General features: G+C 40.0%; 3 protein-coding genes across 4 annotated transcripts; 2 read left to right on the top strand and 1 right to left on the bottom strand.

Annotated features, from left to right (window-relative positions):
- The first annotated feature begins 1,104 nt into the window (after positions 1-1,104).
- Positions 1,105-2,485, top strand: LOC102780602 (uncharacterized). Of its 2 annotated transcripts, none has more exons than XM_087852131.1 (2): positions 1,105-1,228; positions 1,387-2,485. In XM_087852131.1, the coding sequence occupies exons 1-2, from the start codon at positions 1,120-1,122 to the stop codon at positions 2,385-2,387; spliced, it is 1,110 nt and encodes a 369-aa protein (XP_087708257.1). In that variant the 5' UTR covers positions 1,105-1,119; the 3' UTR covers positions 2,388-2,485. The 2 variants fall into 2 exon arrangements, with proteins under 2 accessions (XP_087708257.1, XP_035764402.1); XM_035908509.2 differs by having other exon boundaries at positions 1,147-1,224.
- Positions 2,486-3,166: 681 nt separating this feature from the next.
- Positions 3,167-5,908, top strand: LOC118454294 (uncharacterized). The gene is made up of 2 exons (XM_035908508.2): positions 3,167-3,234; positions 3,310-5,908. Exon 2 carries the CDS (start codon positions 3,327-3,329, stop codon positions 4,329-4,331), a length of 1,005 nt encoding a protein of 334 aa, XP_035764401.2. The 5' UTR covers positions 3,167-3,234; positions 3,310-3,326; the 3' UTR covers positions 4,332-5,908.
- A 12,231-nt stretch (positions 5,909-18,139) lies between these two features.
- On the bottom strand, positions 18,140-20,638 carry LOC102796272 (voltage-gated potassium channel regulatory subunit KCNF1-like). The gene has a single exon (XM_006792526.2). The coding sequence runs from the start codon at positions 20,395-20,397 to the stop codon at positions 18,901-18,903; it is 1,497 nt and encodes a 498-aa protein (XP_006792589.1). The 5' UTR covers positions 20,398-20,638; the 3' UTR covers positions 18,140-18,900.
- Between the last annotated feature and the right edge of the window lie 1,827 nt (positions 20,639-22,465).

Here is a 22,465-nt window from a genome sequence, read left to right on the forward strand (position 1 = left end):
AGCCTATGGGTAAGTTTAATAAGGAAGCGCTATAATCACACTTCTGGCTTCTTCCCAGGTGTTTGGTGGCTAATCTATGCTTTATATCACTTCTACTTTCCCACACCATTAAACTCATTGCCGACCTCATTGGTTTAGTCCAATCATCTTTCTTCTTACCTTCTTCAGGACAGTCAACCTAAACTTCGCATACTTTATATCTCACTGCTCCTTTGTCATCCTTTGTCCGCCTCTCCCATGTTACTCGAGCTCCATCCAAGCCTCCATCTTTATTTCCACCACCAGCGTCTCGACCCCGGGGGTTCCTGCCCTCAGTCCTATCACAGCTGGCATTCTATTCAGCTAATCGCTAAATAGCTTAATTGAATTCTGTTTATCAATTAATCATGTTCAATTCCTTTTAATGAGCTCTCACTGTTGAAAAGTTCAATATAATGAAATGGTCATTAGATCTCACCTCTGGGAAAACATTAATTGCTCCACTGTTGCTCCTGGCATCTGTGTGTTTCCATATTTTTAACATAATATTTAATAGCAGGCTGTTAAATGAAAAGAGGCTGTGCAATTTAAACAGTGAGGTATGCAAAATAATTTAATTTCAATGTTAGGTGTGATGTGTCTCTTAACTGGACACACATTACAAACTATTTGAACTGTTAGGCCTGAGTTGGCTGACTTTATACTGTTTGCGTGACATATTTTTTTCACTCCTGCTGATCACACATTCTGTGTTGCTGATAAATATTGTTTCAAGAAAAATAAATCAACCAAATTTTGGAATGCTTTTTTTTACCCTTTCACAAACTCCCTTTCCTTCCTTCCTTGCCTACCCCATCCCCTTTCCACTGTTTAAAAAAAAATCTATTTTTATTAAATATACAAATATTTTTTGTAGTTTCATTTTTTACCCAATAGTAACCAATTAGCCAACAATGTATTTTATTTTCTGACATTAACTAATAGACTTCAACAACCTATTTCAGGATCAGGAGTTTTTAGTAGAACGATAGTATTTTATTCTTGTACTTTCCCGTGAGGTATGAGCTGCTCACTCTGTTGTAACTGCCTGTCCTTGACAAATGACTGTGCAGTGACTGGCCCTTGTTTACACAATAAGTAATGATTAGGTTGGGAGATTCGTCTCCACAAATGAGTAATTTGGAAGTGAGCAGTGATAAATCTGATATAAGCAGGAGTCTGCAGATGGACACACATTCAATTGCAGTAAGTATTTTTTGTTGTTTTTTTCACTGTCATTTGCGTGTCTGATTGCCGTGTGCATAAACTGATTTGAAGATTTGTTACTTGTAGCATTGTTTTGTAGCAAATGCAGATGTAATAATTTCCTTGTATTTAACTGTCACTTCTACTCGTGTTCTTTTCTAGATATGAAGTCCTGGTATGTTCTTGCTTTTCTGTGGTTGTCATGTTTCTGCCACAGAGCTCTTTCCTGCCCAGCTCTTTGCACCTGTTATCCCAGAAGAAATGAGGTGGTCTGTAATGAGGTTCCCCTGACAGAGTTCCCCTCTGACGGTCTCCCGGAGAACACCACCCTGCTGACTATCCAATTCACAAACATCACCTCCATATCTGAGGCCCATCTAAATGCCATACCCAAGTTGCAAGGGCTCCATCTGTACAACAATCACCTGCACAGCCTTCCCTCTCATCTCCTCAGGGGCGTTCCTCACCTCAACACTTTGGATCTCACCGGAAACAGGCTAAGCAATCTGCCTGCAGATGTCTTCAGCCACGCCCCACTACAGAGCTTGGTGCTGAAGAATAACCTTATTAGAAAAGCTGATGCAGAGTGGCTTTCTTATAACAGTAGCCTGACCTGGTTGGATTTATCTGGAAATGAATTAACAGAAATCCCAACTAATCTGCTTCTGAAGCTGCCCCACCTGGAGAACCTTGACTTCTCAAACAACCGTCTGGATAAGATACCAGCAAATTCTCTGAGCCAACTGAGCAAACTTGAGAGGCTAAGGCTGCAGAACAACAAGCTCGACACGCTGAATGGATCTGCATTTCAGAGCCTGAATAGCCTCACACATCTCTTCCTCACTCAGAATAAACTCAACAAGCTGCCCAAAAACCTGTTCCAGGGACTCACTCAGCTCAGACACCTGAGTCTGGATGAAAACCAGCTGAGCCATATTCCTCCAGGTTTGCTGGATGAACTTGACTTGCTGGAAGAGGATGGCCTCGACTTGACAGTCAACCCTTGGCTCTGTGACGGGAAGGCAGAGTATCTATGGAAGTGGCTTCACGAGAACAAGAAGAAGGCTTTCTTGCCAGACTCCATCACATGCGCTGGACCTCAGCCTCTAGCAGGTCGCTCAATAATATCACTAACAGCAAATGAACTAAACCTTCAGTCTTAATATTACTCCTGCTGGTCTTTACCTAACATAAAAAGAAATCCAGTTCGATTTGAATCACTAAAACATGATAACTATGTGACTATAAATAAATCTGATATAAATAAGAAATTTGAGAATTGTATTTTTTTATTTCATTAAATTTAAATTCATTAAAGTATAGTGTGTTCATGTTACATTATTTTCTTGTTTAGATTTAAATGAGAAAGTCTGCAGTATTATCATGGATTTTATGTTGCCATTTAGCTTAGCTTCACACAAAGGAAAATAATCCACCCACCAGAACATCTAGAGATCTCTAAAACCTCCTGTTTTGTTTGTTTGTTTGTTATTTTTATTCAAACAATGAATGACATTTGTAGGCAGCTTTTTGGCCAAAACCAGGCCAACCATTTCACCCGTTTTCAGCCTTTCTGCTAAACTATAGTATTATAACCTGCTATTCTCGGGAATAGTATCCCTCTATTCATTAAACTGCTAACATTAACAGGCTGAGTTCTGAATCTCAAGCACCAACATATAGTTGTGACCTTGAGGGATAAAAATTAAGCCTAATGCCTACTTTTGTTATTTGTTTTCTTTTTGCACAAGTTAATTAATAATGTATCACACATGTACCCTTGCACATTTTGTTCTTGAAAAACTGAAAAAAAAATATTGATTTATGTGTGGTAACATCAACTTACTTTTAGAAAGTACAGAAAACAGTAACCACTCACTTTGTTTGCTTGGTTTTGTTTGCCTATTGCAACATTTTGTCCTGACTCATTGCTGGAATCAAATATCCTCAGAGTTGTGTAAAATCAAGTCAGCGATCAAAACCTGGAGGAATTTCAGCTGTGCTTTTCAGGTAACGACACATTTATAATCACATTGTCACCGTTTTATTACCTGTTGATCTTTTACACTGTTGTTTTCGTCTCAGTGTATTTTTTCTTAAAGATGAACCTGTGGCTGCTTCTTACTCTCACTGCTCTGGCTGAATATGCTTACCAAACGAGAGGCACCCACTCGTGCCCAGATCTGTGCACTTGCTCCTTTCTACCTTCGAGTGCAGAGGTGGTGTGCCGCCAAAGCTCCCTCACATATTTTCCTGCAGATGGTTTATATCCCAACATCACACGATTGTCCATCCAGTCCACAAACCTCAGCTTCATTACAGCCAGACATCTGAGTTTTGTGCCTCTTTTAAACCACCTCCAGCTGTATCACACTAATCTTTCAAGTCTTCCTTCAGACCTACTGGGTGGCATTCCTCACCTGCGTACGTTGGATCTCACAGGTAATCAGCTGATTCATCTGCCCCCCAAAGTCTTCGTTCATTCCTTGCTCCGTAGTCTGGTGCTGAAGAATAATTTAATTGAAAAAGCTCATGGAGAGTGGTTTTCCGACAACAGCAGTCTCACCTGGCTGGATTTGTCTGGGAACCGTTTAACGAGCATTTCAGCTTCTCTGCTTCAGAAGCTGCTTCATCTGGAAAATCTCGACCTAAGTCATAACCATCTGCAAGAGCTACAGCCCGACACACTAGCAAACCTACATCACCTCGAGACACTAAACCTCGCTGGGAACAAATTAATTTCCCTGAAGCCTTCAACGTTTAGTCACAACCTGAAACTCTCACAGCTGTTTCTGCAGGAGAATCAGCTCCGAGAGCTGCCAGTGACGCTCCTCCAGGGTCTGCAACACCTTGAACTTCTGCTGCTTAATCAGAATCGGCTACGGTATCTCCCCTCAGGTCTGCTGGATGACAGAAAATCCTCTTTTCAGATGACCATAACAGGGAACCCCTGGCAGTGTGATGCCAACCTGGAGTATCTGTGGAAGTGGCTCACTAACCATCCTCAAAATGTCTTCTTTCTAGATGAGGTGGTTTGCGACGGCCCTGAAGCTCTGAAACATAAACAAGTTGTTTCTTTAACTGACAGTCAGCTTGATCCTAAATAACAGAGACTCACAATTAATGATGTGACTGTGAAACAGATGTTTTGCATTATTACTGCACATATAACCAGCCTGTTTCTTGTGAGCTGTCATTTATTCCCCCCTTTGTTTAGATATTGTCCAGCCCACCGGGTGGCGTAAGATACTCAATAAATTTTCAGCCCAGAGGGCTGAATAGGCAGTATGGCTCATTTACTCACTATATCCCAGCCAAAAACATGTTAAACCAAATGCATTCACTAATACATTCTCACTGAATTGATTTTCTTTCAGGCTTGTTTTCTGTAAGATTTATAACCGCAGATTGAGATAAAGTAACCCAGGTTTAAAAATGCTCTCACTTCCATAAGGGATTAAACATATTTTCATGAATAATCAATTTATAGTCCAGAGATTAGGACCAGAAATGGACGTCCTTGATAAAAGAGAAGAGAAGAGCTCTTGTGAGATTTCTCATGGTGCACGCTTGCACCAACAGCTCTGTCTCGCTTGTTTGTTGTGTTGCAGATTGCAGCATTGTTTCAGTTGTGCCCTTTTGTTTTTAATGATGTTGAGCATGTGGGAGTGAGTGGGCAGTGCAATGGCTCAGTCTTGCAGCTGACCTCTTCTGGATGTGTTTAAATATCTCCCTTTTTCTTTCTTTAGGTTTCTTTTCTCTCTCTCTTTCTTTCATATTGTGTATGGGTATATATCTTCTGCATGCCCACACACCCCCATACTCACGCCTTGATCACAGTGAGTGCACTGGACTATAATTTATTACTTTTATAGCATACAAAACATTGGAGCCTCTTGAGGCTGTTACTTATGAAAATTAAACCTTGTTCATAAAAGTTCCCCAGAGAGTGGAAGAAGAACTCAAATGGATTGATGTATGTCTTTTATTCCACCTCTTTGAATTGTACCCTGAAGGTTGAAGGTCGAGGAAGTGGGCTCAGTGGTTCAAATCCTAATTCCCTCTAATGAAAATTCTCTCAGGTTGTGAGCAGATGCATTGAACTCGACCTTAACAACGTCCCTTTCTGTTTGTCTTTAATCTGCTTGTGCTTCTACAACCCACAGGCTCTGAGGTTTAGAAGTGTGTGGTAGTGGTGGGCATTACTTTGCAAGGAAAATGAGGATGAAACTTTTCTAAGTGCTGATGAGCACAGAGGAATGGAGTCTGTCTAACTGTCTGCTAATGAAGGACACTAAAGTCTAATAGATCACATGCGAGGCTTGGAGACAAGAAAATTACTGTAGCCTTTCTGACTTTGTTCTGCAATAATGGAGATGTGATTTTCTTTGATTGCTGCTAATTAGCACATGTTAGAACACATTACTTGGGATTAAATGTGCCAAATTTAAAATAACATATTATTTTATTTTTCACTATATTAGAGTTGCGGTCATTTTAGTGTGTTTCTTTTTTCAATCAGCAACAATAGTCTTGATTTCTTTTCTTCAGGATGTATCAATGAACTAAAACAGCTTGTTGAGACTCACATTTTATTCTGAATTGAGCAAAGAAGGAATACCTTGATTTTCAAAGGAATTTGTTTTTTGACTATGTACAACTGATTTTTTTGCATTAAATTGACAGAATAATCTGCTGATCTTTTGTCCTCTTTTCTATTTTCTTACTTTTTGTCCCTCTACAAGGAGGTGAAGAAACCCGATGATTAGTTAAGTAGCCTAACATGCATGTGTTAGGACTGTGGATGGGATTCAGAGCACTCTGAGAAACCCCACGATTTATATTAAATGGCTTCAGCTCTACCTCTGTAATACATGTCCAGTAAAAATGCCATAATGTTATACGCTGATATATAGATACAGATGCTGTCAAAGTACATTTTGCTGATAAAAGTACACTAAAAAGATTTAAATGTACAAAATTGTATTACTACTAAGCTCATTTGACATGTAAATGATATTTTGATGTATTTCTGGCATGCTAACCAAAAAGGTTACATCACACATGCAGCAGTCATTCATTTAGAAATGTGTTTTTAAAGCAAATGTAAACGCTTTTTGCTGTGGTTTTGATCTCCACCATTCAGCCTACTCAGTATCTTCTACTGTCTGCTCTTTGGTCATGAGCAGGAAATGAGTAATTGGTTTTTAGAGCCTTTTCTCAAAAGGGAGACGATGCTGTGGGACTGATATTGAATCTTCGACTGGAAAACCACAACATTGAGCTGAGTGACGCTTCAAAATTTGAGCCGAAGTAAAACAGAAGGATAACAGTCTGCAGTGAGTTAGCATATTCTACTGTTCTAGTGATGGATGGATATTCTTCAGACTTTAGAGAAACCAAAGTCGTTATTAGTTCTGCTTGTGAGTCACATTGGGGAGGTTTTCAGCATCAGGGAAAGAGTTTTATGATCTCCGAGTTTGAACAGAGTGTCGAAACAGATTAGAAAAAGGCTTGCATGTGACTCAGATGTGCAAAAGCTGCACTGCCATGACTTTGACGTCATTGTTTTGCAACTGTCAGTAAAACATGCCAGCACTGATAAGTTTGATTCAGATGGGTTGGTAAGCTTCGAACCAGTTCTTGATTCTGATCCTCGTTCACAACAGAAAAGAAGTTCTCCCTTAGTCTCACGCTTCTTCTTATTTTAGTAACTGCTGCTTAAAACATTGAGGTATAATCAAGCGTACCATTATTTTATGCAGGGCACAAACTTAAGCTCAACCACAATCCCAGCAGATCATCTCAGGGCCACATCAGCTAACAACCTAACTGAAACCCTTTTATGCATCCTATTGGACAATCTCAGTTTATGACTACAATTCAGGCAGCTTTGGCCTGCCTACATTTAGACCACCAATCCACTTTGCAACCCACCTTCTCTGATCTGTCTGACTTGATCAGTGTTTGTTCTTATCACCTGATCTTTGCTGTGCTTGGAGCTCGCTGCTACTCCTCCTGCCTCTGGCTCTAAGGTTGTTTTTGTTTTTTACCTGTACTGATGTTGTTCACCTTTATTCCTCGGCTTTGATATTTCATAGGTCTTACTCACCTTTTTATGCCGAGTGTGTTTGAGCTCGGGCTGTAATAAGAGAAAAGGTTGTTAGACTCATTAAAAGCTTTCCTCAAGGTGGGTGAGAGAAGTCACGCTGTGGCTGCCTTCAGGAGCTCGAGGCCATTACCGTGCAAGCACTTAACAAAAGTAACACACTCCCACTGAACCCTTTATCAACCTTCCCACGTTTTTGCCAGTGATTGAGGGCACTTTTGTTTATCCGTCAAACCCGTGCATGTTTAGGATCAGCGTGTATTCCTTCAGCACATTTGATCAATAATACCAGAAGCAGTTAAAGGTGATGGGTTTGGGGAAAAATAATTAAAAATGTTTTGTTTATCATAATCATATATGTGGATTTTATTCTTGTTATTTTCCTGCTCATATATCACCTCACTACATGACAACATAAACATGGCGAAAGAAATGTGATGTAGTATTTGTGCATTATCCCATTATTGGCAAAGTGAACTGAGGTTGCTTCGCCTACTGTATGATTGGTTGTTGTAAATGGCCTCCCATGCTCTCTGGGGAATTTCGCTGTTAAGAGGCTCTGCCTAGATGGATGCCACGTTTAACACTGTGCCATAAATCACCACTGTTTTACTGCAGGAACAAAGGTTGTGTGAGGTTACCTCAATATCCCCAGACATAGGAAAACAACGAAAAACAGCATCCATCAAAATCTCAGTAAAAACGCAGACATAGGTGGAGGAAATCTGTGATTGTGGCACCAAAATATGAAGAGAATTTCACCACAATCGATGAAGAACATAAAGCTCCACTCATGATGGCTGTTTAAGAGGGAAGACATCCTTTTAGTATCTAGATATGGCCAAGTAAGGCCACAAAACATCTGTGGGTAAAGATTCGGTATGCTTTATACTTGTCAATTTAACTTGGGGAAGTGGAAGTCAGGTTTATGTTATTCCAAAGCTGATGTACAAAAAAAAAAAGAAAAGTGTGTGATCTTTCCTTGACAAGCTCATTCCCACCATTAAAACAGACAGATTAATTCCTCCTTTGCCTTCAGGCTGTACAAACTGCAGGATAAGAAGCTGATGTAACATCTTTCATCTCAATATCTTGTCACAGCTACTCCTGCCGTGTCTCATTCTATAATTTTTTTGTCTTTCCAAATTGATTTCTTGATTACAGTTCATGTGTAATCACCCACCATGACACAGGCAGAGGACAAACGGAGAGTGCTCAGAGAGTTTAATTACCTCCAAGCACAAAGCCAAGGACTCGGCATTTCATCACGGTCTAACATATAAATCTCCTTGAGGACCCCTCGCATCCTCTGCCATAAGTTTTCATGTCTGCTCACTGATGTTCTTTCACTGAGCTCATATGGATTATCATCTGGCACCATCTGTCCTGGGGGGCTTTATGCAGTGCTTATAACAGACCTTTCACCTGTTGTTGGGGCGCTTGCAGTGGAGTCACACAGAGCTGCCAGCAGCCACTGAAACTTGTTCAGAGCAGTTAGAAACGAGGTTAAGACCACTGAGGAATCATGTGTCATTGACAGGCTCTGAGATTAGCTTAAGTCAACTGTTTCTAAGTTTAAAAAAATAAAACTAATAAGGAAAGAGATCATTTGTCACATATAAGAGAGCTTCTGAATAGATCTCTGTTTTTTAATCTTTTTTTCTTTAAGGAAACTGACTGTGCATGATTGCGGAGGATTAGCCAGGAGCTGAAATCGCTCTATTAAGGCTCGCTTTCTCCTGGCTCAACACATAAATCTTCAACTTTTGGGAAATGTGCTCCTTAGTTTTTCCTCAAAGTTAATGTAGATGAGAAGATCCCACTCCCCCACAAAAACTGACTAAATCAGACAGCCAAAGTTTAAAAACAGGGATTTGACGTTTTATGGAGGCTTATGAGTTCCTGTGCACTTTACAGTTTATCTATATTTAAAGTAAGATGGGCTCAATGTTCTAATCTATAAAACTGGGTTTGTCATGGCCGTCTTTTATGTAGGGATAATAGAATTTTTCATAAAATGGATTTTGCCTACAATGCTGTGAATATTCTTTATTCAAACCACATTTCTTTTTATTTTCTAAAACAGGAAAATGGTACAGGGATTTATTGAAAGATATTTGGTATGGTCGCCTTTGTGCTTCAACACTCTTTGAACTCTCCTAGGGAAGCTTTCTTGTCATTTCTTCAAGTAGTCTTCAGGAAAACATCTCCAGGCTTCTTGAAGGACATTGAAAGCTCTTCTTTGGATGCTGTCTGTCTTTTTTTTCTCCATCACAATGATCCAACACTGCTTCGATAATGTTGAATCCTGGGCTCTAAGGAGGCCAATCCATTGTGTGTATTTCTATCCAGGTATGCTTTTACTGCATTGGCAGTCATGCTGAAAAATCAACCATGCCTTCCAGATGGTATTGCATCCTGGATCAAAATCTGACCATACTGCTCTGTGTTTATAATTCAGTCAATTTTGTAAAGATCTCCAACACCACTGGCTGAAATGCAATGCAAACCAAGACAGAGCCTCAAAGAGCCTTTACAGATGGCAGTAGACACTCACTGTTGTACCTCTCTCCTGACCTACCAAATGCTGGCAATGATTTGAATCACCATTTGGACTGATCCCTCCATAAGATCTACTACTCCTGTTTCTCAGGTTTTTCTCCCTGTTTCCCTTACTTTAAAAATGGCTTCTTGACAGCAACCCTTCCACTGAGACCATTTCTGATGATGCTTCACTGAACAGTATATTTAATCGGCTGAATGACCAGATGTATCTCTCAGGTTCCTGTTTCTTAAGGACATATAACTTTAGGACACTGATCATCATCTCCTGCAGAAAGTCTTTTTAGTCCCACCACTTCTTATTTTGTCCTCTACTTGCTTCTTAAAAAAGTTTCTTTAAAAAAGTTTTAAGTACACACTATACACCACACTGAGATATGCCAAGTTTTCAGCTAAGAGCTCTTTGGGAATCATCTCTCTTGGAGCAAAAATATTCTATGCCTGTCAAGTTTTGTTATTTTTGACATTTTTCATAGATTCAACTAAAGAAATTGGCAGAAATTATAAGTGATGAGTGAAAAAACAGCCAATGCCCAAAGAAAAACTTTTAACAACCTCCAGAGACCCTGGAGAACTGTTGCTCAAGACCGCTTTGAAAAAATTACATAAAAGTCTGAATCCACAGAAGCAAAATCTAAGAAATATAAGTAAAGAAATTAAGCACAACTCAACACTTTTGGAAAGTATTGTATTTGTATAAAACTTTAGCTAATTTCCTCTTGTTAGCCTCCAGGGATAGAAAGCCCAGGCTAGATATTACAATACTGCAAAGCTGTCACACTTTGAGAAATGGAAACTGCATGACTGAAATCTTTTATGACAGAGACAAATTTCACAACCCAGAGGAGGTATACATCTGATAATGCCCCCACTAAATATTGTTTTTATGACCTGCCACCCTAAATTGATTGTAATTATTGTTGGAACCCACTACAGGACAAGGATGTTCCACTCCATAAAGCTTCATTGTCTCTGGATAAGATAATCAGCACCTGCAACTGTGTCAGTGGGCAGCTCAGATCTATCACTACAGTGCTGGTCTCTTGAGGGCAGTTTCCTTAATGGGATGTCCATACATTTATCAGTAGAGGTGACACAGGACCGCTACAAGATGCCCTTTGTAATCCATTTTTGAAGCGAAAACCATCAGTGAAGGGCATCAGTGAATTGACTAGGTGAGCAAAGAAAGAACAACATGTGCCAGAAGGAAGCAGACAGTCATACCTCTTTGTTATACAAAGGGGAGCATATTTTTCTTTTATCTGCTGCTTTTTATAATGCTTTAATTGAATTAATTTGCTTTAAAAAAAATCAAGCAGTGGATGGGTTGAATTTTAAACAAACGGGGGCAGCTTTACGAGCTTCGGCTTTGAAAAAGTATTTTGAAGCTGTCCGAGGCCCTGATCAAAGCACTCAGCACAAAAGTAAAGTGTAAAGCTGTGACACAGAACACAGTGCACAGCCACAAAATGACAATTCAAAGACTGTGACACAATGCATAACAAGTCGGTAACAACAAGAATAAATACACCACGATTCTGACTTTAATTTACATATTCATATTTGCTGAATGAATGTTCATTTTACTCTGGGGGACACCAGCAGTGTCAGCATGAAAACAGTGGAATATAAAGAGGAGATTATTTTCCTGCCCTCACTGAGGCTGGTTTAAACAAAGCCTTCAGTGGCTGAATGTATGCATTGTTTGTATTGATGTTCTGTATTAAATTTTCAAAGAAATGGCTCAAAGGTTTTCTAGGAGTTAAGATAAGCAAAAAGGCAACTCAGAGGTCTTTACTGAATATTAAATACTGTTCTCAAGCAAGGAGGCAATTAGCCTAGTTTAGTATAAAGGCTAAAAAGAGGGGGGTAACTGGCTTTTCACTGGTCACACTTATTAAGCTGGTTAAGTAAATGTTTTAAACTGATGACCTTATATGAAGTCATGTCGATAAATGCCGCGGTCCTGTTTGGCATCCCGCTCTGTGAGTACTAATTCCACCATGTTCTCAAAAGTTTACTTAAGTTTACAACTACAAGTTTTAGTTTTTACCCTTTTATTGATGATGAAAGATCTGACTTTATTTGGGGCTAAAAGAAGAAAGTAGTTTTTCTAGTACGCTAGTCTCATTTAGGGGCCATAGCATAATCTGTTTATTGGCGCTATACACTTTGAGTTTCAAATTGAAAAGGCAACTAGATTCCTGTTTGACCACAAATGTTTGGTTTACTGTTTATATTATTGTGTTATAATCAAATGTAATATAATGGGATCATTTTTTACTGATCAGCAGTCCTAGGAACAGCAAAGCAAAGAACCTTTTGCCTTTTCATATATATATATATTTGCCTTTCATATATATATATATATATATATATATGTGTGTGTGTGTGTGTGTGTGTGTGTGTGTGTGTGTGTGTGTGTATATGTGTGTGTGTGTGTATATGTGTATATGTATATGTATATGTATAACTAAGCTTTGAGATTGCATCCTGCACCAAGACCAAACTCAGCTTTACTTTAATATCAAAAAATTAAGTTTGTTTAATTACATTTAAGTTTTCTGAAACAGTAACACGGGAAACTAAATGGAACAATTAACAGCAACAGAGTAAACATATTCATCAGCGAGACAAAGTGAGCATCGCAATTGATTTTTAGATTAAGGCTCTGTGCACAGGTTTATCATAAAGCCATGCTTGAATATTAGTATTCCAACACAATAACTAATAAAACCAATGAGAGACTATTAAGCTGATATATTGAGTTCATAAATATTTTGTTGTACCCTTTGGTTGAACATACGCTGTATAAATCCATTCACCCAGTTTTATGTAGATGCTTATCCTATGGGATCACAGAGGGCTGATCCCAGCTGTTGCATGGTGAAAGGCAGGGTACACGCTGGACAACAGGCAAGTCCATAACAGGGCTAGCAGAGAGAATTAGTAAACCACACACTCTCATATCCAAACCTCAATGTAAACAGCTAATTTGCAATCAGCTCTCGCCACTGAATGAATCAAATAAGATGTTTTCCTGAAAACAAACTGATGCAACTTTCCTGAGCCTATATTTTGAAGCAGCAGGGGACCACCATAGATGTTTTAAGTGAGTTAAGGTCACAGCAAATTGGCTCCTGGAAATTCAGTGTATTACACTGTGATAGCCTGGAACCACCCACTCTATATTTCACATTAACGGGCACTCCAAAACACCCTCAGTTAACAACCCTGAAAAAGAGCAGGTCATAACTTGCTCACCCGATCTCAAGATACTGAGCTTACACTGAAACTAAGGGCAGTATTAAACTCTTGACATGTGTTCATTTTTTCCCAGCAGCTCTTCCCAGCTGAACGGTTGTGTGAAGATTGGTAGACAGACATATGTGGGAACATGTATCATAGTTTATCTTCCCACTCTCTGAGCAAGAATCTTCACTTTCACTGAAAGAAAAGATAAAATGGTAATCAGATATCACTGCAATCTATGGGGATAGTTATTGCTAATTTCTTTTAAATGAAGGTGTTTACATGCCCTATGTGTTAGTGCACCCATAGTTATCACTCAGTATTCTCTTGCAGATGTCTTCAAACAGATTCATAGCATTTGCAAAACCCTCATTCATATCTTTGCAGGAGCTTTGCATCAGACAGCATGTCTCTTAGTCCCTAAGACAAAAAGTAAAAAACACATCAGTGCGAATAAGTCTACAGGTGAGTCATTTTTCTCATAATGCATTTTCTTTTTTCTTTTTCTTTTTTGTAGTTTTCTGTAATATACCACCAGCAAAGAGCGGAATTGTTTTCACTGTTTACCACTTTGCACCTTGAAAGGTTTTGGGCACATTCAGCTGCGAGGCTACATTTTAAATGATGCAGTGACTGTGCACGGGTTATTTGGCATTCCAAACGAAGGTCTGTTATTTACTTCAGAATCAGAATACTGTACATTTCTTAGCGCTGTTCTTATAAACCCACAGGAACAGATGTTTTGCAAAAGAACATTTTGCAAAAATAAAAGTGGAAAAAATGAGGGGGAAGAAAAAAAAGCTATGAAAATAATTTTAGCAGACAGGTTGAGTGGGATCAGTGCATCATCCCATTCTGCTATTTTGTTGAAGGTCAGATTTAATCTATGTAATTATTGTCATGCAATTTTATGCAGCTCTGCCTCAATCGAAGTGCTCCAGGGTACACCTACGCAGTGTTTTAAACATTCCTGCTGAAAAAAGATGAAAAGGGCACACAATCTTGTGAAATATGTTTTTCCCTCTTTTTCTCAATCTAACATCAGGGAGATTACCTTTTCCCTTTCCTGCAGATGGAAATATCTTTCAAGCAGCGATAGTGCTCGCAGGGGTGGGCTGTTAAGCCTTAGCACTCCCATTCTTATTCAAATGAAGGCATTTGACCATCTTCTGCAGGATATGAATCTATTCAAATGTATCCCATTTGTACGGTTTCAGGGCCGACATTATCTGTTTTTAGTGTGATCTTGGGTACTATTGCATCAGCAATACGCCTGAAAGTTTAAATAGCATTTGTTTTGTTTATCTTCATCTATTTTTCTTTTCTCTTATTTTCAGACACACTCCAGGAGTGACGTTAGCTTGTCCTCTGAAGCGTACATTTGATGATTTAAGTAAATTGCTCCACCCCAACACCAGTGCAAACGGCAGCCAACATCCAAAGAAGAGCTTTGAATGTCCTTTAAGAAACCTGAAAAACAGACTTTTGCACAGTACTATATGACCCTGACCCTCCTGGCTTTTCCAAACATGAGGTTTATCTCTGCAGTGGGTGCTTTAGCATCAGAGCTCCACAGCTTCAGCTTCGGATTAACCCGCCTGGAGACGGAGAAGTGTCAGAGACTCAGTGAATTCATTAAAAAAAACTTTCTTTTATAGCTACACTGTCTTTAAATTGTCATTTTTTGTTGCCACCATTCATTTTTAGTCATGTTTATTGATTTTATTTACATTTTGTGTTTGCATTTTTTCTAGTAATTTTAACTTCACCTTAATTTTCTGTTATTTTTTGGACAGTGCTGCCTTGTTTTCTGTTTTATTTTACCTTGTGGAAATCTACACATGATACCCAGACGGTGAATAAAAGCTTTTCATATTAAAATCCCATTTTACAACAACAGCAGAGCAAACTGCTTTGGGACATGTAAAACATAATTAGCTTTAGTTTGTGTTTTATTTGTCTGCACCATTTGTATACAGGATACCTACAGAGACTTCCCTATTTTTAGATGGGGAACGTGTGCATGATCCTTGTTCTAAAGGTCAAATGAGGGGAGAAATGGGAGAGGCATCAGTGTGTCCATGCTGTCATCAAATTTTTTGGGTGTAACCCAGTACTAGCGTGCCGGTATGCCACAAGTTAACAATCGGGAGTCAACTGGAGGGGATGCGTGAGTTTTAAGAAGCGCTTTGATTTCCTGAAACACATGCAGATAACCCAGGTGGCAGTCAAGCAGTTAATTTGTTAATTTGCTAAATGTTTATTTATAACAAGCAACATGTGATACTAGATATTATAAAATAGTCGGTGATATAAATATTGTATGATATCAAACAAACATAGCGTGCTGCATAGCCTCACTGTGTGCTGGCATCGATGATCCTTTCAAGTCTTTTTTTAAGTGTGTAAATAAACTGGTTGACCATTTTCCACCAAATGTTGACAGTTTTTTAAACAAAATTGGTTTTCCTTCATACCATGATGTCTCACAAGTTTAAAGGATATAAATATATATTGATTCAGTAGTAACAAGCGTTATCTGGCTGGATTATAATTGGTACTATGTTGGACAGTGGGATAATGAGTACAATGTTGTGCAAATGTTTATCTCTAAAACCCACTGAATGTAGTGGATGACCACCGTGTGGGTGTAACAATTAGCAACTGGCAATCAGATCACAGCAAGCCACTGCAGAGTAGATCACACATGACTGTGGGCATATGGGGGAACAACTATGTACATGTTTGAGGGCAATTATGTGTGAGCACTTGTAGAACGGGTAGGCGTTATAGAGAGGGGGTGGTGGTGGTGTGTGTGTGTGTGTGTGTGTGTGTGGGGGGGGGTGTTTATATATGCCAGAGTCTGTGCTTATACATCTAAATTTGAACATGAGCGTGCGTGTGTGTTTGCATGTGTGCCGTAATAACATTGTTCCATTACACAATGCATGCCTTTGACATTCCAGTCCCACCTGTCAGCGTGAACAAAGGCCTTTCTCGCAGGCTTTGACATGCGTGAGTCTGCTGCTGGCCGGGAGAGATAGCGGCCCTGTGTAGGATGTGTGTGGGAGGACAGCCTGGAGAGTCCTTCCTGACCTTCTCCACGGGCTTCCTTTCAGGTTGACTCGAGCTAAGTGGAAAACACTAGTGAAGATGTAGCCATGCAGAAGGAGTGCCCTCTTACTCTTCAAACTGACATTTTGTAAGATGTATCAGGTGATGTAGTAATGCAGCAATCACAGCGCTTGAGATTAACATGTTGCTCTTTACTTTTAGCTTCCCCAAATCCCAACTTTTAACTTAAACCAACAGAAATTCTACATTGGAGATTAATGTGAAAACTGGGATTCTTTTATAATAACTACATTATGTGACTTATTTTTACTTAATATTTTAACCTTTTAAGTCGCTGATCGTGGCTCAAGAGTTGGGAGTTTGCCTTGTCATCGGAAGGTTGCCGGTTCAAGCCCTGGCTTGGACAGTCTCGGTCGTTGTGTCCTTGGTCAAGACACTTCACCTGTTGCCTACTGGTGGCGGTCAGAGGGCCCAGTGGCGCCAGTGTCCGGCAGCCTCTGTCAGTGCGCCCCAGGGTAGCTGTGGCTACAATGTAGCTTGCCTCCACCAGTGTGTGAATAGGTGGATGACTGGATGTGTAAAGCGCTTTGGGGTCCTTTGGGCCTAGTAAAGCGCTATACAAATACAGACCATTTACCATAATAAATTTTTTGAGGCTGAAAAGTTAAGTTAAGTTAAGGCTACAGGAATTATCCAGTGATTCCTGATTAGGGATGCTCCACCTACAGTAGCTCCTAAAACTGTAGGCACAATTAATTGTGTTGTTAATGTATAAATAGGCATGATTCATTAATTACTGAAGATGCACACAGTCATCTTATAATGCTTAAAACTAAGCTGTTCAAGTTTTATTTCTCCTGCCGTATGATTTACTATAAATCCCTATCAGGTGCAAACAGCTGCTATATATTGAAAAGGATTCTGCTGTGAATTTTAGTTTAGTCACCTTGGAAGGTCATAGACTGACATTCTTGCTCTTACCCATAGACATGGGATTATCTTTCACATCCACTATGCAGACTATGAGCTTTAGTCCTTCATACAAACCTTTAGTATGGATTAATGATCGCTGTCTGTAAAAGCAGCACAAATTTTGTGTTATGACAATCCAGAGAGACACTAACACATAACCAGCTGAGTTCTCTGCAATCAGGGGTTACTCTATGTATCTAAAGTTGTTCAGGACAGATATAATCGAATATCAAGACAAAATGTATCATAAATTATTCAGATAATAACCCACCTCACAAGAAAATTGCAATAAAAAAAAGTTACCTTATAGAACTTTAGGGGCTTTCAACTGAGAGCAATGATTTAAAAGTTTAAAAGCCACATTAGACATGACATCTGAATGAAACGTGCCAGATTTTAATTATAGCTCCCCTACTGTGCCGCCTAATTTTTCTAAGGACTGGTTTATTTGTGCAGCAAATTTCATGTCACTCAGACTAATGGCGTAGGAGCTGACACCTTTCAAACCGTGAAAATGTAACCTTTAAAAATAGCCCCCATTAGGGCAATTTAAGAGTTCACTCTGGAACATGAGGCAGTGCGAAAATACTCGGTGGTTTCAAGTTTCTTTAAAATCCATTACCTGCTTTCCAGACAGTTCTATTATTTATGTATTTGTTCTTTTTATGTATTTTTCTCTACTGTATTTCCCCGAACGCTGAAAAACTAATGTATAGAGTTATACACGAGCGTTTTTGTTTTGCCTGTTGCTTCTTTCCCTCATTTACAACTCGCTGGTCAAGTTTATTCCTCGGAACCTCTGCAGAGATGGTGACGACTGCTGTAAAAATTTAAACCCATTTACAGGAACATGTCTTGCAGGCAAGGACGCCTCTGAAGTTCCGATGTCGGCAACACGAGCTTAACGAGAAATTCAGTCCAATGACACAGACGCTGCATTAAAAATTCCTGCACAGTAGACGGGCTTTATGTTTGATGCATTACCTCACAATCATATAGTGTCAGTTACAAAAAAATTACAATGATGCCATGACGATTACAGGCAGCAGCAAAAATAAACCCACCCCCAGTCTTATGTTGCTTTGTGTCTCCATCATACACCTTTGGTTGCAACACGTTGCAGTGATACAGTCACCTACCTCATTTGAATGTATGGCATGTGGTCTGTATCCAAACACCTTCAGCTTTTCTTCAGCTCTGTTTTGATGTCTATACACTCTCACAAATCAATCCTGGGGTCATTACATTTCTCTGTGCTCTTGACTAAAGCTGCCTGTCTGCGTTACTAAAAGCATTTACTGTGATGTATATATTTCTGTACAGAGGACTACGCTACAATGCGGTCTACAGTATAAGTGTGAGGACTATGGGCGTGTTATATAAGATGTCTACATGGGGGAATCGGTGTATTTGCTGTTTGAACAGAACCCCTCAGCCTACAGGGAGTCACTGCGCAAAGGCACAGCTCATCAATTCAATATCTCACACATATGTCTGTTTAACAGGCGCAAATCCTCAAATGCATTTAAAGGTCCCTGGAAAGCATTAAAGTCTTTTTCTGTCCACGAGACTATTTACATTCTGCAGTCACGGCGGTGTCATTAAACCAAATTTGTCAAGTTACGTTTGAATAATTCAAAACTGAATAATTTATTTCATGTTGCTTCTTCTTTTGCTGACTTTTTAATGCAAGGGGGATTTCCCTTTCATGAGATAAAATGTTCAGTGGCCTCGGCTGTGCTTTCAAAGCTTGTGTCCATGCTAGGGGTCTGGATGCCCGCCCCTCCCCTGGGATCCTTCAGTAAGGGAATGAATGTATCGCTGTGACCGGAACGCATGTCGTTGTCCCAGGCCCCTGCACCGCAAATATGTTTATGGGAGCCAGATGCAGCCTTGAGCTCGCCGCCGGTGCGCAGTGCCATCAGTTCAATCTCATGCTTGGCCGCAGTCTCCAGCACCTGTTGCTTGTTGTAGAACAAGACAAAATTGTTGATGATGGGATGTATAGGCAGGGCTATGGCGATGACCCCACAGAGAAAGCTGATAGCCGCGTTACACCGACCTAAAGTGGTCTTAGGGTAGACATCTCCATACCCCACTGTGGTCATGGTGATCACAGCCCACCAAAAAGACTGTGGGATGCTGGTGAACAACGTGTCCGGGTGATTCTGCTCCATAGTGTAGCCCAGAGCCGAGAAAAGGAATACCCCCACGCCCATGTACATGAGGAGCAGTCCGAGCTCCTTCAGGCTGCTCTTTAGGGCAGATGTCAGAGTCTGGAGTCCCGAGGAATGGCGAGCCAGCTTGAAAATGCGCGCAATGCGCATTATGCGTAAAGCCTGCACTGCTTGCTGCACATTAGCCAGCTCCATCATTCCCGCGCCGAAAGAGGTCAGAATCAGCACCACATAAAAGGGCATGATCGCCATGAAGTCGATTATATTCATGAAGGACAGTACGAATTTTATTTTATTTGGGGAAGAGATCAGACGCAGGAGGTATTCAATAGTAAACCAGCCAATGCACACGGTCTCGATGACCTCCAGGACCGGATGCTCCGTGAGTTTACCCTCCGAGTCCTCCACCTGCAGGTCGGGGATGGTGCCGACGCACATCACCACGGAGGAGATGAGGATGAAGATGAAAGAAACTATAGCGATTATGTGGGCAGGCAGTGACGATTCTGGCTTTTCCATCAACCGCCAGAGGCAGATCTGGAAGCGCTGCCAGCCCCCTGCAGACGGATCGCCTTCTCTGTCGACAAGGATAGTTCTCACTTTCTCGGCTATCTCTGCAAGTTCATCCTCTACCTCTTTCAGGTGGCTTTTGCAACATTCATCCAGAAAATCCGAGTCAATTTTCCAGAACTCCATCTCCTTCATGAAGCAAATTGGACATATGCCTCGTTTCATATGTATCTCCCCATAATAATACAACTCAATTATGCACTTAAAAGCTTCGGGATCTCTGTCAAAGTAAAATTCTCCCGTGTCCGGGTCGTAATCGTCACATATTAATGAGATTTCTTCAGAAGATTTGAGTGAACTGTCCACCAGCTCTGCCAGTCGAGTCTCCGGGAAGCGAGTCAACACGTCTCCATACAACACCTGTTTCACTCCGCCGATATTCACCACAATCTCAGTCTCTTCACTGGCCTCAGAACCGTTGCAGTCTGCATACCGCGTCCTCTGGAAGCCCCACATTATTCTGACAAGTCCGCCAGAAAACAGCCAAACTAGTTGAGATTATAACAGAATCCGTTTTCTGACAAAGTTAACGCAAGTCACTAGAAGCTCTGGCGCTGTGCGTAACAACCGACAAACCTTCTAATTTCTGTTCTTTTAGGTTAGGAAAACGTGTGTGCTCAGAAACTGAATGCAGCGTGAAGTCTCCTCACTTCCACTCAGCTGTGTTTGGCAGTGATCATTGCGCCTGTGCGCTCTGAGAAAGTTGGCATTGAAGTGCGCCTACTATCAAGCGTGCCATAACCAAAGCAAACCGAGATTTCCAGGCTTAAATTTCACAATAAAACACGTATAGCAGTATGAGACAGGTAAAAGTGGAGTAGGCTGTTTATTTAATGTATAATTTAAAGACACACTCTTTGTCCCCAAAATTGTACGCCAAGTTATGTTCATTATGGGATGCCAATACTAGCACATGCAAAATTCAATGTATAATTTGTTCAATAATAAATTAGCGCATTATACTAAAAGTTATGGTTTGTTCTAATATTCACTCAGCTTGCTATAGCCCCACCCGACCTATTATCTTGGCATGTTATGCTTTTATTTTTTAAAGCTCGCTGGGTGTCTTCCGCTCGCGCAGTGCAGCCAGGCGCAGATCATAAATCTCCAAGGCATGTGATGATTTGTGAAACGGTAGGGTCATAGTCGTACCTCTGGGTTGGGCTGGAGGAGAACAACAATTGGTTAAAGTGGCAGTTAATCAAATCATCCATTTTTCCATCAACAGCGGATGAAATCTTAACCCAAATGGATGCATTATCCATCATCCATTTTGAATTCATTATCACGCATCATCAACAGCTCAGCAAACAGCTAATTATTAAGTACTTAATATGAGGAGTAATCGAGACTTTTTAAGGAAAAGCAACTGAAAAAAAACGTAACTGGCTCCTATGAACTGAACTGACAGAAATGGCTGGAAATTACAATCAGTGGCAGCTTTACTGTAATGCGTTTTTCTTACACTTTTGGCCTATTTATACACATTTTTAAGATATTTTCCAGAATATTTATTTTCTGTGTGTTTATTTTATGTATTTCTTGTCTTTTTACAAGTTGAACACCAAGTTCACCTGATCAGACCTCCAGCTCACTGAAGTAACAGCTTGAATGGCTTTCAGCAGCCATTCTCCATGTCTTGTTCTTTGTCTCCACCTACTGACAATATCTTTGAACTACTGCATCTTAAGCTATCTTCGAATCACTTCCCATGTTTGCACTTATCAGTCATTCACACCTATGGTCAATCTAGAATGACCATGCGGACTGTGGGAGGAAGAAAAGCCACATAGCAACGAGGAGAACTCAATTTTGACCACATTTCCTCTAAATTCCAAAAAAAAAAAAAAAAAAAAAAAAAAAATCAAAGAAAGAAAGAAAAAAGAAAAGATGACAGAATATATTGCATTTAAATTTTGACTGCTATAGTTAGGATGTAAATGTCATTTACGTGCAGTCATTACTTCATTTGTCCTCTTTACTGCTTGGTGGACTCTCTTTTGGCAGCTAGATTCTTGCTTGAAACCACAGAAGCTTTGATTATTTTACAGAATTAAATTATATTTAATGCACCCTTTTTAGTGATTGATAAAGTGATTTATTGTAAAAAATGAGAAAACATTTTTTAACTCATGGAAATTTATTGTGATATGAAAAATCTTCACATAGGAGTTAAAACTCAGTCTTTAATAGGTCTCAAACACAGACCAGCCACTTCATTAGGTGCATCTTGCAAGTGCCAGGTTGGACCTCTTTTGCCTTCAGAACTGCTTTTATTCTTCATGGCATGGATTCAATAAGGTGCTGCAAATATTCCTCTGAGATGTTGGACCTTGTTGGATGTTTTTATCCTGCTGATCAGAAGATGACTACATCATAGTTTTAATGGATTGGACAGGGTTAGCAACAATACTGAGGTATGATGTGATGTCTAAGAGGCTCACTTAGTAGTAAGGGGGTCAAACTGTAAAAAGAAAGTATGCACACCACCTACAGCCTGAACCATTGACACAAAGCAGGATGG

This window comes from Neolamprologus brichardi, chromosome 15 (assembly GCF_056152115.1).
Source record: "Neolamprologus brichardi isolate AB-2024 chromosome 15, ASM5615211v1, whole genome shotgun sequence".
Lineage (NCBI taxonomy): Eukaryota > Metazoa > Chordata > Actinopteri > Cichliformes > Cichlidae > Neolamprologus > Neolamprologus brichardi.

What these genes read in the sequence shown, in the direction of transcription:
- LOC102780602 (XM_087852131.1), top strand. Translation starts at nt 1,120, where the DNA reads ATGATTAGGTTGGGAGATTCGTCTCCACAAATGAGTAATTTGGAAGTG. An exon ending in CACACATTCAATTGCAGTAA is followed by an intron (nt 1,229 to 1,386) that starts GTATTTTTTGTT and finishes GTTCTTTTCTAG; the next exon opens with ATATGAAGTCCTGGTATGTT.
- LOC118454294 (XM_035908508.2), top strand. Translation starts at nt 3,327, where the DNA reads ATGAACCTGTGGCTGCTTCTTACTCTCACTGCTCTGGCTGAATATGCT.
- LOC102796272 (XM_006792526.2), bottom strand. Translation starts at nt 20,397, where the DNA reads ATGTGGGGCTTCCAGAGGACGCGGTATGCAGACTGCAACGGTTCTGAG.